This window comes from Euleptes europaea, chromosome 14 (genome assembly GCF_029931775.1).
Source record: "Euleptes europaea isolate rEulEur1 chromosome 14, rEulEur1.hap1, whole genome shotgun sequence".
Lineage (NCBI taxonomy): Eukaryota > Metazoa > Chordata > Lepidosauria > Squamata > Sphaerodactylidae > Euleptes > Euleptes europaea.
In genome coordinates, this window is record NC_079325.1 from 26,473,088 (window position 1) to 26,491,908 (window position 18,821).

At 41.2% G+C, this 18,821-nt stretch overlaps 1 protein-coding gene across 1 annotated transcript in view; it reads left to right on the plus strand.

The window, feature by feature from the left end:
• Nucleotides 1–18,821, plus strand: part of PEBP4 (phosphatidylethanolamine binding protein 4) — a 232,088-nt gene that overhangs the window by 201,375 nt on the left and 11,892 nt on the right. The window contains exon 5 of the mRNA XM_056860911.1: nt 1,941–2,057. Within this exon, the coding sequence (XP_056716889.1) occupies nt 1,941–2,057 (117 nt within the window). The remainder of the gene's footprint in view (nt 1–1,940; nt 2,058–18,821) is intronic.

Here is an 18,821-nt window from a genome sequence, read left to right on the forward strand (position 1 = left end):
GCCTACATCAGCTCTTCAGGCAGCTATGTACATGACTAAAACAAGAAAACAATATTGTAAAATAAAAGACTAGCAATAAAATAATGAATATAATATGAAAGAATAATGAAACCCAAGTGGTTTATTTCCAGAATTCCCCCCCCCCTCCCAGGCCTTCACATCTCTAGTTGAAACCTGGATTGGGGAAACAAAAGGAGCCTGGTTGCCCTGGGGGAGCAGGAAGCCAAGATGCCTCTTGTGTGTGGTTATGTATCCAGCAGCCCTTTTATGGAAGGGGAGGGAAGGGAGAAGGGCTAACTTGCAGCTCTCCATGCCTCATTAGTTAGAATACTTATAAAGATAAAAAGTGGGGGAAGAGAAGACCATGTAGACTGTTCTGAGTTCCTTGGAGGAAGAAATATGTATGGTAAAATAAAACAGAAGTCCAGTGGCACTGGACTTCTGGTTTATTTTAATATAATAGATTAACATGGCTACCCCTCAGGAGTAAACTGTGATAAAAGGTAGGAAGCTAGCAGATGTGGTCAAAGATCTAAGGAAAAAAGGTTGTTTTGGGGGGCAGAATGTTTAGATATTTATTTACATATTTATGTGTGTGTGTTATGTGCCGTCAAGTCGCAGCCGACTTATGGCGACCCCTTTTTGGAGTTTTCATGGCAAGAGACGAACAGAGGTGGTTTGCCAGTGCCTTCCTCTGCACAGCAACCCTGGTATTCCTTGGTGGTCTCCCATCCAAATACTAACCAGGGCTGACCCTGCTTAGCTTCTGAGATCTGACAAGATCAGGCTAGCCTGGGCCATCCAGGTCAGGGCTTACATATTTATACCCCTCCTTAAATACCCAAAGCAGCTCACAACATCATTCTTCAGCCTCGATTTTATCTGCACAACAAAAGTCCTGGGAGGTAGGTTAGGTTGAGAGAGTGACTGGCCCAAGGTGACCCCATGAGCTTCCATGGCAGAGTGGGATTTGAACCCAGATCTCCAACATCCTACTCTGATAATCTAGCCACTACAACACACTGGCTCTTGTTGAATGTAGAACAATATAATAGATTGTGCATAAACATTAATCAGAAGCAGACAGAGATTGAGGCAAGTCTAAATGATTCCCTTTAGGGACAGCTGTAGGGCTTGGACTTCATCCATTGGGATGCAGGTTAAGAGAGGTAAAAAGAGGAGGAGTCTGGAAAGAAAAAGTCTGACTTGAAGCTCAAGTTGCTGGGAAAAGTAGGTAAAATTAAAACAAGGTTTTCTGAGGAACAAGCAACAAGAGCATGCTTGTAAGAAGATGGCAAAGAGCCAGACAACAAGGAAGGGTAGGGTGGGGAAAGCATTCAGAGCTTACACATATATATGGTATGCTCTATGGGGCAAATATGAGTTCAGTTTGATAAGGAAAGCACAAAAGCCCCCCATGAATATTCTCTTTTTCACTTTTGGTTTTTTGTCCATATTTTCGCGGTGATTGGTTCATCCCTTTGTTTCTTGTTTCCTTGTACCTATGGATAGGAATCAGAGCTTGGTCTATGTTTAAGCTGGACAAAAAATAAGTAATCTGAATTTATAGTGTGATGTAATACGCTGTAACACAAATTTATATGGACCACTATAGCATTTAAAAATTCTGTTAAATCCTTGGAGGGTGGGGAGGGGGTAAAAAGAGGATATACCCATACATTAGCCAATGATACCTAATTAAACGGACCAAAAATTCCCAGGAAAACTGAAGTTAGGAGGTGACTTGGTATACAGTTCCTGGCATAGATAAATGGTTAGTCAAGACATAAAAACTGTTCTAATGGTTTTGAGACAGAGTCTCTTTGGCTGATTCCAGTTACAAAGATACCATATCTTGAATTGTCAGGCAGGGTGCTGGTATCAGTATTAAAGAGAAGAAATACAGAAGTCCTCTAAATTTTATTGTTTCCTGTATCCAGACTACATACCACCTACTCCACCATCTCGTAGTGGATACCACCGCTACCAGTTTCAGATCTATGAACAGCCAGAATATGAAGCCATATCCTTAAGCACAGAAGAAAAAGCATTTTCAGGTAAGAGATTAATTTAGTTTGTGCTCTAGAAGTCAAAGATTTTTGTTCCATCAAAACAAATTTCCAAATTCACATTGCTCTTTTGTTACCTTAGTTCCAGGAACCGCATCAGTATACTATCTTCTTCATATTGATCTCTCTGTCTCTGATTCTGGTGCTGTAGAAATTTGCGTATGGAATGCTTGTGGAGATAATTAAAAATGCCCCAGCAGAAAAATCTGTATTATATACAGGAATAATTACTTAAGACATGGGAATCTCCTGTTGCAGCTGGTATCACCGGTGTTCATTGGATAAGGCTAACCATGTGCTTGCAGGGCCAGACCTAAATCAAATGGTGCCCTAAGCAAGGAGCTGTTTCAGTGCCTCCCCATTTGTCCTGTTTTTCAATACATTTTTTTAAAAATTGAGCATTTTAGACCTTTTCATGACTTTAGGGCGCAATTTGTATGCATGATTTATCCCCATCCCATAAGACAACAATTGATGCATACTGATATTATGATGTTCAATCATTTTATGATAAACGATGATTTTATGAACACGTAAAGGTAGTGCCCTGTGCAAGCACCGAGTCATTACTGACCGATGGGGTGACATCACATCATGACGTTTGCTAGGAAGACTGTGTTTATGGGGTGGCTTGCCATTGCCTTTCCCATTCGTCAACACTTTACCCCCAGCAAGCTGAGTACTCATTTTACGAACCTCGGAAGGATAGAAGGCTGAGTCAACCTTGAGTTGGCTACCTGAAACTGACTTCTGTTGGGATCGAGCTCACGTTGAGAGCAGAGCTTTGACTATAGTACTGCAGCTTACCACATGGTGCCATGGGCTCCTTGAGAAGAAAAAGAGTTGGTTTTTTACCCCAATTTCTCTACCTTTTTAAGGAGACTCAAACCAGCCTACAATTGCCTTCCTCTCCCCACAGCAGACACCTTGTGAGGTAGGTGGGGCTAAGAGAGTTCGGAGAGAACTGTAACTAGCTCAAGGTCATCCAGCAGGCTTCATGTGTAGGAGTGGGGAAACCAACCCGGTTCACCAGATTAGAGTCCGCTGCTCATGTGGGGAGTGGGGAATTGAACCCCGAGTGGGGAATCAAACCCGTTTTTTCAGATTAGAGTCCACTGCTCTTAACCACTACACCACACTGGTTTATGAACATTTACATCCACATTATTTGTTGAATGGGCACTAACATTGTAAATTGTCTCACAGATAATAATTAGAAATACCCAAACATAAACATCATGCTGGCCACACAGGTAATTGTTGCCAGCTTTACAGACTCAGCTATGCCTCTTGCTTTTCTTGGCCTTTTGTCTGGCCCCATCCTATTTATCACAATAAGTAGCAGTTTCAGTGTATTAAATTGTAAGATGTCATGCTGCAGTGTCCTCACAAAGACTAAAACTTGGGAAATGTAAGAATCTATTAAAATTGTATTCATTAAGTTTAAAGCCTGAAAGAGAGAGAGCTAGCTGTGTTAGGTATTGTATTGTGGTTTGCATTGATTTGTAAAGTGTGTATGGAAATTCCATTTTAGTATAAGACATTTCTTTGAGCTAAGAGATAAGTGACCTATTCAGTCTGCTTACACATGCTTGCACCAATACTGGGGTGGATCTAGCCATCCTTCAAGGAGCCTTTCTCCAGCTAAAGTGGATCCAATCATCCTCCAAGTAGCCTTCCTCCAACTTCAGTGGCTTTTCCTTCAGTGAAAGAGGCACTTATTTTGAAGGAAGTCATCTTTGATTAGATGAAAGCTTCAAACTTGAGCCAAAAGGACAAATGGGTTATAAATATTTTAATTAATAAATAAACTTTGCTCAGTGGAGTGGTAGGGATAGAATCTACCCCACTATTGTCCTTCATTGCAGTCTGAGACAACCTTCCCACAGATTTGGACTTCATAAGCTCTCCAGAGTCCTTATTCTGCTTTGTCCACCTGACTCAGATCTGGGTGTCTCTGCTAAAGGCTGAAATGTAAGTGGACTGCCTGGTTGATACCAGAAAAAACCACCTGTTGATGAAGTCACTGAGATACATGAGAGCCCAGACTACAGGTTATGGGGTACATGCATGTGCAGTGAAGGTGACTAACAGTAGCTTCCTCAAGAGTGTAAGTGATTTCTAATGGGGAAACAGCATGAGTGGAAAGATGTGATCACAGGGAGCACAGTCTTGTTATTTTGCAGTCTGAAGCTAAGAAGGTAACTAAGTAGTTGATGCTATACAAGTCTTGTATCCTGTTCCGTTAGCCATTAGCATCAAAAGCTTAGACAGCAACTACTTACGTTAGCATGCTGTTTGGCTTATTTTCCTGGATAGCTGATTTTATTAGGGTTTTTTCTCTTGTTTTTCCCGAGCAAACTTTTTGGTTTTTTTAGCACATTCTATAGTTTGTCGCTGAGTTATTCAGTAACCTCAATCATGTTATTCTGGGAGGACAAGCAGGGCAGTCCTAAGCACAGTTCACTTCAATGGACTTAGAATGGCGAACTCTGTTTAGGATTGTGCTGAAAACTGCTTACACATGGGGCTTTGCACTCACACTTTGTACTCATTTACAGTGCACTGCTATCCATAAAAAACAACTATACACACCTAATTAGCATGCCAGGGTATCACCTACTCAGGCTATGCATCTCTGGCATGCATAGTAGTTTTGCATGGGTAGCGATCCAATTTAAATGAAACACTGTATGAGTGCAGTTCCAAAATTAAGGAATTTTGTCCCACCAGCAACATGTTTAAATGAGATTTAGTAGAGTTCATTAAGAATGGTGAGAAGTTAGAAACGCCTTCTATTACAAAAGGGGGTATATAGACTTTGCACCTCTTCCAGATTCTCCTATTCATGTTAACCAGGTATGTACTTGAGGATAAACATGCTGTAATGTGATGGCAGTTATAAGGTAAAGGTAAAGGTCCCCTGTGCAAGCACTGGGTCATTCCTGACCCATGGGGTGATGTCACATCCTGACATTTCCAAGGCAGACTTTGTTTGCGGGGTGGTTTGCCAGTGCCTTCCCCAGTCATCTTCCCTTTACCCCCAGCAAGCTGGGTCCTCATTTTACCGACCTTGGAAGGATGGAAGGCTGAGTCAACCTTGAGCCAGCTACCTGAAACCAACTTCCGTCGGGATCGAACTCAGGTCGTGAGCAGAGCTTTTGACTGCAGTACTGCAGCTTAACACTCTGCGCCACAGGGTTTATCCTGGGATTAATCACCAATGCTAAATCTGATTATTGTGATCCTACTCTTACGCATTTTAAATCACCCCAGGTCTAGTTCTGCATATAGGAAGCATGACAGACTTATCCCAACCCCTGGTCCCTGAAGGGCCAGTTGATGTGATTCTTAAGGGGTTTATTTCATACCTAGTTGACATTCTTTTTAGCAACCCAGCTTTAATTAGCACATAACGATTGGTCACATGAGTTGGTTTGCCTTGCGCCCAACAGTGGGCTATGTGAGAAAAAGTACAAAGTGAAGAATTGGGAGGCATCACAAACTGGTTCAGATGGCTAGTCATCCTGGGTTTGAAAGTGGACAGCCAGTTTTGAAAGGCCCTTTCCCGTCTGAATAGTTACTTGGGAAGGAGATGTGAAAGTGAGGAAGGGTCACAGAGACTGAGAAACTGAAGCAAGTCCTTGCCTGTACACCCCAAGAGCTGCAGGAGTTTCATCAGCAACATCTCAGATAAAATCATGAATAATGAGATTTGGCAACGGAGGTTGCACAAACAGTCTTGAAACAGTGCTCATAAAATAACAGCTCTGCTGAGCCAGGCACATCCTCGGAGCAGAGGGACAGCTAGGCTCCCAAAACAAAACACTGGCATTGCGAATTTTTGCACAAGCAGAATTTCAGGAGGGAGATGAAAGAAGAGATAAAGAAATGTGGATGCCTCACCCATGGTGATGCAGCGGCACGCGAGAAGCACCAGCCGCACATGAAATCCATTTTTGGATCCAGAGGAACAGCAGGTGCAAAGCACTATGCCATAAGAAGCGTTAGTCAACTGTAGTCAAAGAAAGTCTTTTGCAAGCAGTAGGAGAACAGAGCAGAGCAATTTACCAAACAATTTTGCACTTCTTTTCCTACCTCTTAACCAAATATTACAACCTACCCTGGTCTTAGCCAGGCTACGGAGTTGAACTGAAGCATCCTGCATCTCTGTTGTTTAATCCAAGAATCCCCATTCCGGTTTCATTTCTCGCTTGTGCAATGTGCAAATGGAATCTGAGATTCTGTTTTCATGCCACTTTGTTTATTTGCACTACAGTTTTCCTATAAAATAGGCAAATTTCCCAGAGTTATGTGTGCATTAATAAATTGCATTATTTTTCCATACATACACACACACACATGGCATATGCCTGAAATCTAGAGAATTCATTTATTCATTTAAAATATTTGTATCCTGTTTCTCCATATTAAATAATCAAGGCAACTTACAATAATTAATTTAAAACAATAATTAAAAACAATAAAACAATAGAACAATACATCATAAAAACAATATATTTACTGTAAATATCAGTAAAATAAACAAGCATCAGGGCAACTGGAAGCTAAAACCAGGAGAGTAAATTAAGATTATTTTAAAAGTGGTAGACAAAAAGGATAGGAGCCCTGTGGCGCAGAGTGTTAAGCTGCAGTACTGCAGTCAAAAGCTCTGCTCACGACCTGAGTTCGATCCCGACAGAAGTCGGTTTCAGGTAGCCGGCTCAAGGTTGACTCTGCCTTCCATCCTTCTCAGGTTGGTGAAATGATCACCCAGCTTGCTGGGGGAAGGCACTGGCAAACCACCCCGCAAACAAAGTCTGCCTTGGAAACGTTGGGATGTGATGTCACCCCATGGGTCAGGAATGTTTGCACAGGGGACCTTTACTTTTAAGATAAAAAGGATATAAGAGTCGTTGAAAGCAGCAGATAAAAATTAAAGGAAGGGAATCATAAAACCCATAACAACAAACACAGAATGGGAAAATCATCAATAAATGGTCACAGTGACATAATTTAAAAAAAAACTTGGGTGAACAGGTGAATTTAACGCCAGACAGGTTTCTGCAGAGAGAGAATCACTGAACTTCAGTACCACAGTGAAAAAGGCCTTGTCTCTGGTGCTCATCCACTTTGTTTCTGATACTAGGGGCACACAGAGCCTCAGAGCCAGCAGGCAAGTTCAAATGAACTTCACATACCATTGTCCCAGGTCATGCAGGGCTTCATAGATAATAAATAGCACTTTAAATTTTGCCTAGAAATGTTTTGGCAACCACTGAAGAGTCCATATAACTCACACCCAAGAGCAGCTTACTTGCAGAATTTTGCACCAATTGAAGCTTTTGAACAGTCTTCAAAGGCAGCCCCACATATAGTGTATTGCAGTAGTCTCACCTGAATGTAATCAGAGCATAAATAACTATAGTTATTATGCCAATAAAGGTGTATGTATGTATGTATGTATATATGTATATATGTAAATATAGTATAATAAAAATAATTGTAATAGCCTACTTTATAGCATTGTAAGAGTTACTGTTATAATATACATGAACCTTTAAAGTGTTGTATAAATGCTTAATATTATATATTTAGGTAGATTGGTGCTCCAGTAGGAGTTAACATTGGAGTACAAAAAGAAGGAGACCCCAGGCCTCAGAAAAAAAAATCAAAACAATTAAATACAACTATGAATAAGAATTTCACAAAACACTATGTGCATATAGACAGGAGTTGTCACTTTTTAGCGGTTGCATCACAGGAAATATCTTGTAGATTGTTGTGAGACTAATTCAACAGCATTCCACATAGCTATCAGTACGGTAATTACAACAATGGATGAGTTATCTGGGAGAAATGTTACATTTTCTTAGGTACAAAATTGTATACCTTTTGTGCCCAGAGAATGCAGTATGCTCATAGTGGAAGTACAAAAGCAAGATGCAGTTAGTAATATATGTACATTGACAGGGCGAAGAACAGATGGAGTGATAGCTGGCCAGGATCCTCCATTTATCAATATGGGAAAAGAAGGTTGTTATCATTTCAAGTTCTTTGTCCGACTTCAGCATTTGATCATGGGTCCCCCAGACATCAACATTATGCATGCAACATCCAACATGGGTGGATGCTTGAAATACAACCCCATGTGGGCACAACTCCATAGAGTAAATTGTTGGGGAGGGGTATATCCATCAGTGGCTTCTAACATAAGCAAAACGTTCTGCAGAAGTACATATTATTCAGAATGGTAATAACCACTGTGGACCAGACAGCAGAGTCACCCCAACAGATGACAAAGTGGGGGGAAAGGGATGGATAGCCAGTAAGGTCCCATAGGGCCCTGATGTCATTAAGGGAGAATATTTATGATGGGTCGCTGTATTTTAACTGATGTAAGCCGCCCTGAGTCCGAGATTGGTTAGGAAAGGGCAGGTTTAAAAAAACAAATAAATAAATAAAATACCTTGATAGCACTCATTGAGGGAACATCTGCACTCATAAGGAGCAGACCAGTTCACTGTTCTGGGACAGCAACCTCACAACGGTGTGATCACAGTAGGAGACAACTTACTTGAGATACTAACAGTACAATCCTAAGTAGAGTTACAACCTTCTAAGCCCATTCAATGGACTTAAAAGGGTATAACTTTGCCTAGGGTGGCAGTTCAAGTGCACAAATGGCATTTTCCTGCTTCATGGTTTAAGTGACCCAGCATCACCTTTTACTCGTAAATAGGCTCCTATGCATACTGTGTTCACTGGTCTTCGGCTTGGATGAGAAGCAGATACCATATACGTAGGGGCCAATGTGCATGCTAAGAACCCTTTAAAAAAAGCTGGTGCAGCAACACTGTTCTCGCTGTCGGCGTACCGGGGCAAAAGGGTCGGGAAGCAGCCTACTGGCAGCTCCGCCTCCCCAGCACACCCCAGGAATGCCCCCTGGGATGCCAGCATGGGGCTTTGCACTGGTGGAATGCCAGCAGAAGGCCCAGCTGGCGTCCCTGGGCAACGCTGCTGCAGCAGTGCCAGGAGAATGGCATCCGGGTCCCCCTGCCAGCATCTGTGCCACCCTGGACGGCGTAAGTGGCACGGGCGCCGGCTCAGGGGACACGAAAGCCGGTGCAGCCCCTTCCTGGCCTCCTAAGGACTTTTGTCCTGGAGGCTCAGTAATGGGCTGTATTTTTTTTGTTGTTGTTGTTCCCTTTTGTTCTCATTTGAATTAATTCCAGTTTAAATCCAATGACCGCGAGAAGCTACGCATGAATTCCAGGGCTACTTGTAAGGTAGCATTCAGAATACAGCCATTAGCTCCACAATAACCAGAAGCACCTTGTCCTGTCCAGTGTTTCTTTTTTTAAGCATATCCTGTTTGATCATTTAGTTCAAAGCAGCTGGCAGTGTTATATTTAAACAAATCATAAAAATAAATTACATTTAAAAGTAATCACCAATTTAAACATTACTTGTAAAAACAACTGAAGAGGCCAAAATAAGCAACCCTTGTAAGCAACAGTAGCGTAAACAGAAGGCCTGTTGAAACGGGAAGGATTTATGAGCCTTTCTGAATGCCTGCAGGTACAAAACAGATGAATGGACATTCATTCCATAATACTAGGACCACTCTTACCAAGGCCTTGCTCCAGTAACCAGCAGCCACAGATTTTATCAGGGGTAGGATATAAGGGTGGACTTCACCTGCTTATCTTAGTGGGTAAGGAGTGTGTGGCATATGGAAAGATGCATTTTCTGGTATCCAAAATCCATGGCAAGAAGTTCTCTAAAGGTTAAAGCCAGCACTTTGAAATGAATCAGTGGACTAATTCTGTAGTTTCTGTAAAATAATGGGAATTGGGAACCAAGTGCATCCGGATTGCAATACTGAACTAAATATCTTGGTTCCGACTGCTTCCCTCTGTATTAATGAGAGGAGACTGGATGTTTTCTATAGCATGACTTCACATTGCAACAGAGTTCCCTCCCCCCACCTTTTTTTTAATTGCATATGAACCAGCAATCTGGTTAAATTGAAGCACTAGATTTAAGCTGGTGTATTCCCCTTGATTTCAAAAGTGAGTGTCTACTATAGTGACTACTATCAAGTCTCCTACCACTGTGCCCTCAACTTTATATGTACATTGGTATTTATGGTCAACAATTTTGGTTGGGGAGTAACATTTTATTATAATTTTTTTTCTGTGCCAGCAAGAGAACACTAATCATCTGTCATCTCTCTCTCTCTCTCCCCTTCTCTCTCTCTCTCTCTCTCTCTCTCTCTCTCTCTCTCACACACACACACACACACACACACACACACACACACACAAGTGTATGAGTGACATTTAGAGAAGAAAAAAGATGGATAAATAAATAGGCATATGTCCATCAGTTACATCCCAGATTCCGCTGTATAACTGTTGACCTTCATATTTTGCAGTAATTCTTAATTCTTATTCCTCTTTTTTTTTTAATATGGACACAATTAACCATCTATTTTAAATTGTAGCTGAAAATTTTCTTTTGTAATAGAAATTAAATCTGGCCTCCACCTTCACCTAGACCCCAACTAATCATTGGGTATTAGATCTGGAGTTCTCTTTTGGCTAGCATAATTGGGCCTTTATTAGATTCAAAATCTGTGTATTTTTAAAACGTCTGTGATATACTTGTATACTGTGTACCTATGAACCTGCTATTGAGATGCTGAAGAGATGGAGCAGAAGATACTTTGCATGCCTCAATCACTGTTGTCTTTTAGACATGAAGGATACGTTGAATCTCTGGAAGTCATTAAATATGCTAATCCTAGAGCCACTCTAATTAATGAAGAGGAAAGCTTGAAACCCGTGCTGGCCGACAATGCTGTCCTGTAATTATGCCACAATTGTTTTTTAATTATTCCATCTGCAGTTATTTTGCTCCTCCCGACTCCTTGGCAGCTAAATTCAGCTGTTTACGACACTCACTTATTTTCTCCTAGATGGATCAGGAAACTTTAGCTGAGTTGTTAGTCTTTAAGATAATTGGCCACTTATACTATAGAGACAGTTTACTCTAAGCACGCTCCACTTTGTTGAAATATGGGCAGGATTATTCAAGAGAAATTGCTTTGTAGAGGTGCACAAAAGTATGGTACATCACACAGTATCACCTCCATGTGTGTCCTTATTTAGGGAGGTGCTGAGCACCTGTGTCTCAGCAATGAGCACAGTTGAGATGCCTTAATCAAAGAGTTTTCCATCCCAGACAGCTTCCTGATCAGATGAAAGGCTGCATGCCGAGAAATGATCTTATTATTTCAATAGTCATTGCAAGGGCTCAGCAACCCCAAAAATCAGGGCACGTATGGATTCAGTTGTATGCAACTTAGAGCAAGCAGCCAGTGCTCAAGAGTAAGAGTACCCAAACTGCCCAACAAGGCTCTCTACGCTTTTCAGACTTTGCAAGGCTCACTAAAGCAAAACAAAACCAACAACTCCATTTGGAAGTTGGCTGATCTTGACTTGGGGCCAAGGACCAAGCAGATGACAGGGAAAGGAAAGGAGCTCTAGTGGCTTTCTATTTAATTTAAGCATGGTGTAGTGGTTAAGAGCGGTGGTTTGGAGTGGTGGCCTCTGATCTGGAGAACCGGGTCTGATTCCCCACTCCTACACATGAGTGGCGGACGCTAATCTGGTGATTTGGATTTGTTTCCCCACTCCTACACATGACGCCAGCTGGGTGACCTTGGGCTAGTCTCTCAGCCCCACCTACCTCACAGGGTGTCTGTTGTGGGGAGGGGAAGGGAAGGTGATTGTAAGCCGGTTTGATTCTGCCTTAAGTGGTAGAGAAAGTCGGCATATAAAAACAACTCTTCTTCAACATTTCTATCCCCCTTTATCTCCCCTGTAACTGTTGTATCAGCTCTTTAAAGAGGCTCTACCTTTCGGCTTCCAAGCTAAAAAGATTGCAACTGTCTCGATATCTTTGAGACTCCTAAATTATATTACTACCTATCTATTTATTTATTATTACTATTTATTTATCACTTTTCTCTTAGGCCTCCCTTCCTTGCTTATTCTCTTTAGCACTATAGAGCACCTCAGATATCAGTAAATACCAATACACTGTGCACAAGGTCAATTGCAAATCACAAATACCACAAGGTTCTGCATCACACTTAAAAAAAATGCAAACCTGTGAAACATAATATTAATCATATCACTCCTGGAGTATGTATTACCAAGTAAAGTATTATATCACATTGTAGGCTATTAAGCTTGACATCTCTAGATCCTGACTGTGTCTAGTATAACCTAGTATATGAATATTATGAGTTATCAAACATTTGTTCTAGGATGTTGACTCTCACAAGAGAGGCTGTGCTACTAAAACACTTGATAGGAAATTATTTTTAGCCTTTTCACTGCTGAATCATACAGCCGTGCTCAGGATTTTCTTCTGAATCCACAGAGTCTGTTTATGAGAGCTGGTTGTTTTCTACAAGTCACCACATTTGTTGAAACACATGACCTGATCATTCACCGTATGGCTGATCTCATGGATTGTATGTTGTTTCACTCCACGCAAACTTTAAAGAAGCAATGCACCTGACACTATCTCCTATTTCTACATCATCAAAGGCAGTGGGTAGATGAAATCCCTAGTCTGGTTTTTACATTGCAATAAGAAAGGTGCAAAATACAGTCGAGTCCAGGAAATTCAGTTGGAGGATAATGGGTAGCTCACTCATTCTGTGGTGTGTATACTTGGCATATAAAATCGTCCATTGCTGTGACTCGATTGTGAGACCCAAAAACAATGTGGGAGTTGAGCTGGCAACCTTAACTTAGCATATTTCCATCTGACACTGCTTTACACTAGATCCTTCCTGTCGTTTTAACCTAGTATTTTTGTTGATTTAATAGACCCTCATGTTTCTGTTGAATAAACATGAATCCCCAATATATTCCATCTGTTCGTTGCTGTCAGAATTATGAGATGGGTGGGACACCAAATCAAAGAGCCTCCCACTGCAGGCTGCATCTGATCATACAGAAAACTGCACGAAGGGAGTCACTTATCTGATTCGCCAGGAACATGAAACAAATTGATATCCACACTTCTTTCATCCCAGCCATGGAAGAAACTGTAGTCAAAACGATTCTCATGTTAGCACTATTAAAGAGGGAGTTTTGCCATATCAAGCATATGGCAAAAATATATAAATTAAAATTATTTAGGCGCTATTGTTGTCATGGCTTTTTTCTGGGGGGCCCACAGAGCCATGGATAGGCTACAGATGGAGTCTTTCTTCTGTCTACCAACACAGTCTGGCCATGAAAGTCAATTGTATATTCGTAGGATAACTTGTTGGCTATACAATGAAAGCAGTTCTCATTCCATTCTGATAACGGCAGTGATGACTTTCCTATTTTGTTGTTTCTACCGATGGTGAACAGTTGGAATCAATCCAGCATGCTCTTTTTCTAGATGTCATTGACATTTGTGTATTACCAATTAAATTCCTCCTAAAATATTTTGTTTGTAGTTATATTATTCTGATGCCACATTTTACAAAATGTAGTCTGGAGTGGTGTGGTTTCCCCAATTAGCCCAGTGTCCAGAAGAGGGCACTATATTCTGGCCTGTGTTGGCGTTCAATTTGAATACTTTATTAAGTCAGTGGGGAAAGAGAAGGAGGAAAGTGACACTAAGGGAAGTTAAAGACAAAGAAATCTTAGCAGAATTGCAGTGATTATCTTTGATAGGCCCTTGTCGCGTTAGGGAGATGTGTGAAGTTCTTTCTGGAGGGGGTGCATCTGTACAAGTTGATGTACATTACTTGGGTAATGTGAACTGACACCCTCAGAAGCTAAAAGCAAAGTAAAGGAAATGAGAAGATGATGTGACACCAGTTGATAACAGAGGATGGAAAGATTCAGCCACTCTGACCACTCTGTATTTTACATCTCATGAATGGGCTTGGCAACATTGGAGGTCAACACCCCAAGTGACCATTGAATTATGGAAGGGATTATCTGTTTTCTCTTGAAGCATTGAGGAAGGGTGTCTGCAACAAGCTTCAGTGGCATGGTTGATCATCCCCCTGGTGTTTTGCATTTTGCTCCATATGTTCTTCACAGTTGCTTCTCTTCAGTTTCAGGTAGATTGAGATAATGCTGTATCACATGTTCACTATTTTATTTACTGGTTCCCCACATACCCATCTGTTTCCAAGTTACTGCCTGTGTTTGCAAAATAAGAAGGCCTTAGTGCCGAGTAATTCCTTTCAGAGAGAAGGGATCTGACCGCTGTAACCAATGGATGGCATGGTTGCTGTGGCTAATGGAGTATTTATGTATCACCTAATATCCCCAAGGTTCTCACAACCATGTATAAGAATAAAATAAAAACCATCAATAAACAAATCACTGCCAGTAAAAAAGAATAGTAAAACCAGCATCAACATTAAAAACAGCAACGGGTAATATTTAAAAGCACTTAACAGCAGATAACTTAGCAAGATACAAATGCAGACACAGGGCTGAATCCAGCAATCTACTCACACGAGGATTGCAGATCTCCCCCACAGTCCCTTCCCTGCAGCAGCCCTTTCAGTCCTTAGGACAGTTGATTCCTGGGGTTGTGTGACCTGCTGATCAAAGAGGAAGGAGGGAGCTATTTCTCCCCCTCACAGCCGCCTGACCCACATGGTGATTACTCCACGTGGGAACCACAACCCCAATAATCAACTTTGTCAAGGTCAGAAATGGCTGTCAGATGTAGAGAAATCCGTGACTGTCAGTGCTTTCCACTGCCATATGGCTGGATCCAACCCATAATTTAGCAGTAGAATTAAAAAATAAGCCGTTAGATGAGAATCATGATCCTTGTTTGAATCCGTTCACTCCAGTGGGTACAGAGCTGTACTTGGATCTGGTTTATTTATTAATTATTTATTTACAAAATTTGTATCACACCTTTCAGCCCTTATCAGGACTACCAAGGTGGCTAACGGGTTGAAATCACACATAATAAAAACACATCTTAAGAATTACTAAAACCAAACAAAAACTCATTCTTGGAACAATTAAAACTAAGCTAAAGAGAAAGAGGCAATGGGGAGGAAGGAGAAAGAGGTGGCAGAAGGGTAGGGCATGACCATGAGGGAGTAAGCAGGGGCCAGGGCAATGGAATATCCCCTACCCCACAAGTTTATGTGGGTCCCCTACTTGTAGTAACAATAATATAAAAGGGCTAGGCATTGTACAAACATATTTATAATGCACACAGTCTTTTGCTATAGAGCCACCACTGTTTGTGCAAAACGGATTTGTACATTTCAATGCATTTGATGAATTAAGCTCTGAATCTTGGACGTTTATGCTATAATTAATTTTGCTAGTCTTTAAGGTGTGTTTGGACTCCTGTTTTACATTGTGCATTTTAATTAGTTATGTTTCTTCTGCAAATATTCAGCCTAGCCACAAACAGCAACTGAATCCTCTGACTGCAGTTTCATCCTGATCTCTCTGAACCTTCATGATCTCTTCTTTTGGAGCCCTATGTTCCTGACTGTCCAATTTAAGGATTGAGGGATTTTAAAGGAAATATTCCTAGGGGTAGAGGAGGAAAGCAAGGAATCCCCAAACCATCCTCTAAAGACAAGAATTGCCCAATCCCATCATCTGGCTTCACCATAGGGGTTGACAGTTGGTGGGTCCCCTCTTCAAGTTAAATGGGTAGAACTACAGCATGAGTCTATTTAGGAACATAATCAAAAGTACACAGAACTTTGAGGGTTTTTAATGGTGAAAAGGATTCCCGCCTACTGCCACCAGGACATCATTAATCTTTGCAGGAAAGCATCAGGACCCCTATCATCCAAAAGAATCCCAGTGATGAAGCTGATAAATTATAAAACGCAGACTCTGCTGATACCAGGGCAAAGCAGAACTCTGATAGTGTGAGATACTCTATCAGTGGCTAAAGTCAACATACAGGATAATATATAGCCTCCAGGCTGTGTTCTAGACGGTGGTTGGCTTGATTCTTTTTCTGCCTGCACAGGCTTGGATTTGCACAACCAAATTCATATTTGAAAAGTCATGTATTTTTCTTCACAACAATGCAGCTGTGATGGAAGCAGTGGGTTTAATGGAAGCATGATGTATGTTAAAGGGCTGGTGTATCACAGACAATAAGTGGGTTTCAGTAGAGTGGATGAGAGCCAGAGTGGTGTAGTGGTTGAGGTGTCACATGAACACATGAACCACCTCCCAACATCTCTTTCCTTGAAAACCCCACGAGGTCGCCATAAGTCAGCTGTGACTTGACGGCAAAAAAACCCAACCCAGAGTGGATAACAGGGCTTCTTTTTTGTAATATCTCAGATTAGTAACTTGATTGTGGCTTAATTCTGCGGTTGAATGCAGCACTGATTTGGTAAAAATAAGAGAAAGAGTAGCAATGGGTTTGGTACCAGCATGGGCCTACAAAGGGAGGAGACAGAGGCTTGGCTAACAGCAGCTGTATGCTAGCCCAGTGGAGAGGAACAGTTCCTGTCTATCTAAGGGTATGGATGCCTGGCACCATTCTAGCTATTAAAAACTGAGCAGGTACGTTTAGTCTCTTGCCCTTTGACTATTCAGCTTCTGATTTTTCATTTATTGCACAATATCCCCACCATTCCTCCAGGGAGCTCAAGGCAACATACATGGGTTTCCCAGTAAGTCTTCTGTCCCGGTACTGACCAGACCAGAGCTGTTTAGCATCAGGAGATTTGCTGCATCATCTATCTTCTGATCACACCTTAGCAAAGCAGCAATCTATGGTTTGTCCAAGGCAGTGTTCTCTGAAACATGGTTCACTATCACCATCTGTGTACTGAAAATGCTAGCAATGGAATGCACAGATGTTTGCTGTATGTCTTCAGCTTCTTAGGCTGAAGCAAGAGCTCAGATAAGGGCCAAACAGTACGATATAATTCTACAGGAAATAAACTTCAATCATGGGCCAAACCAAGTGTGAAGTCCCTCATTGTTCAGACACTGGATAGATTTCAGCCCTTCTGACCCGCATGGCTCACTCTTCCTTTCCTATTTCTTGATTGTTCTGGTGAGTCACCAGCATCCAAGATTAGTGAATCAGTTGGCCATTTCATATCTAAGCGGCGACTTACATATTCACAAAGAGAGTCGGGAATCAGTCTCTTCTCTAGAAGGAGGGGTGGGGAAAAGAGAGCAAGAGTTCATTGGATTCTCATTCACTCAGCAAATGTGGCTTTGACCAGGAAGGCTGAGAAAGTTTAGCTCTCATTCTGAGTCTTTTGTAGGGTTGAATATTCACAGAAATGATATGAAGTCTTGGGAAAGTCCCTTATGCACCTCCATGGATACTGTAATCATGTTCAGCCATGGGTGCATTTGGTAAGATTTTCAAGCTTTCCCTCTCTGCCTGTATTTAACTGTGCTTTCTTGCCACTATGGCTGCCACCTTTTCATGATATATTGCTGTCTATGGCAGCAACTCTTCTTTAGCCCCAACCTAACCATTTTGACAAGTAGAAAGGTTTTTGTCTCACTCCTGATAGAGGCTCTGTGCTTTTAATAGGTGCATGGGCATGTAGCAGTTCAATTGTGGAAGTAAACCGGGAGAGAAACAAAGAGGACTGGTTCTTCTCATGACGATGTCATAATGAGCATTGTCTTAAAAGGTCCAAGGCTACAACCTGTGCTAACTTAATTAGTGTGTAAATTCTATTGAAATCAGTGGGACTTACTTCCAAGCAAGAATCCATTGGATTTAAAAAAAATTAATTTAGTTAAAACATTTATACACTCTTTCCAAAGGAGTAGAAAAGAGAAAGAGTCCAGTAGCACCTTAAAGACTAACAAAATTTCTGGCAGGGTATGAACTTTTTTGAGTCACAGCTCGCTTTTCTAATATATCTGAAGAAGTGAGCTGTGACTCACGAAAGCTCATACCCTGCCAGAAATTGTGTTAGTCTTTAAGGTGCCACTGGACTCTTGTGCTTTTCTACTGCTACAGACAGACTAACATGGCTACTCATTGTGATCTATTTTCAAAGGAGCTTGAGGTAGCAAAAAATATTTAAAAATATATATGTGGACTGTGCAGCTGAAGTAGAGAATTTGTTGAACACCGGGGGGTCCATTGAACATATACCATGAGTTTTGCATAATTTGCATATCATGTCGATGAACATGGCACATGCCAAACCAAAGATGGTAAACATGTGGCAGTTCTTTTATAAATGTTCTCATTCTCAGTTCTTTAACTCAAATATGAAAAAGATAAACTGGACCCTGAAAAAGATCTATGGGCCCTGAAGTAATGAGTTGATTGAGTTTGGTTTGCGTTTATCAGTTTGCTTATTGCCTCTTTTAGCATTGTTGCTGTCATATTTTCAGACATTACTGAGTAAGCATGAGGCCTAGAAATATAGCTTTCTTCTTAAATGGAAACAAATTAGGGAACCTGTTAACATTATAAGAATGTTGCAGAGTTTGTTAATTATTTGTAGTTTTGGGTTATACAACCAGAGGACCTAACTATCTTTTAGACTGATGGATTAATTAATTGGATTTTTAGGCCACTCTTTCAGACTAGGTCTGGCTCAGAGTGGCTCAGAGATTAAACTCCAGTGCACAGAAATCTGAACTCCACCTTACTTTTTATGATGTTGTTCACACAATCACTGTAGGGCCAAACTATACATGACACGTAAAGGCAAATGCACAATTA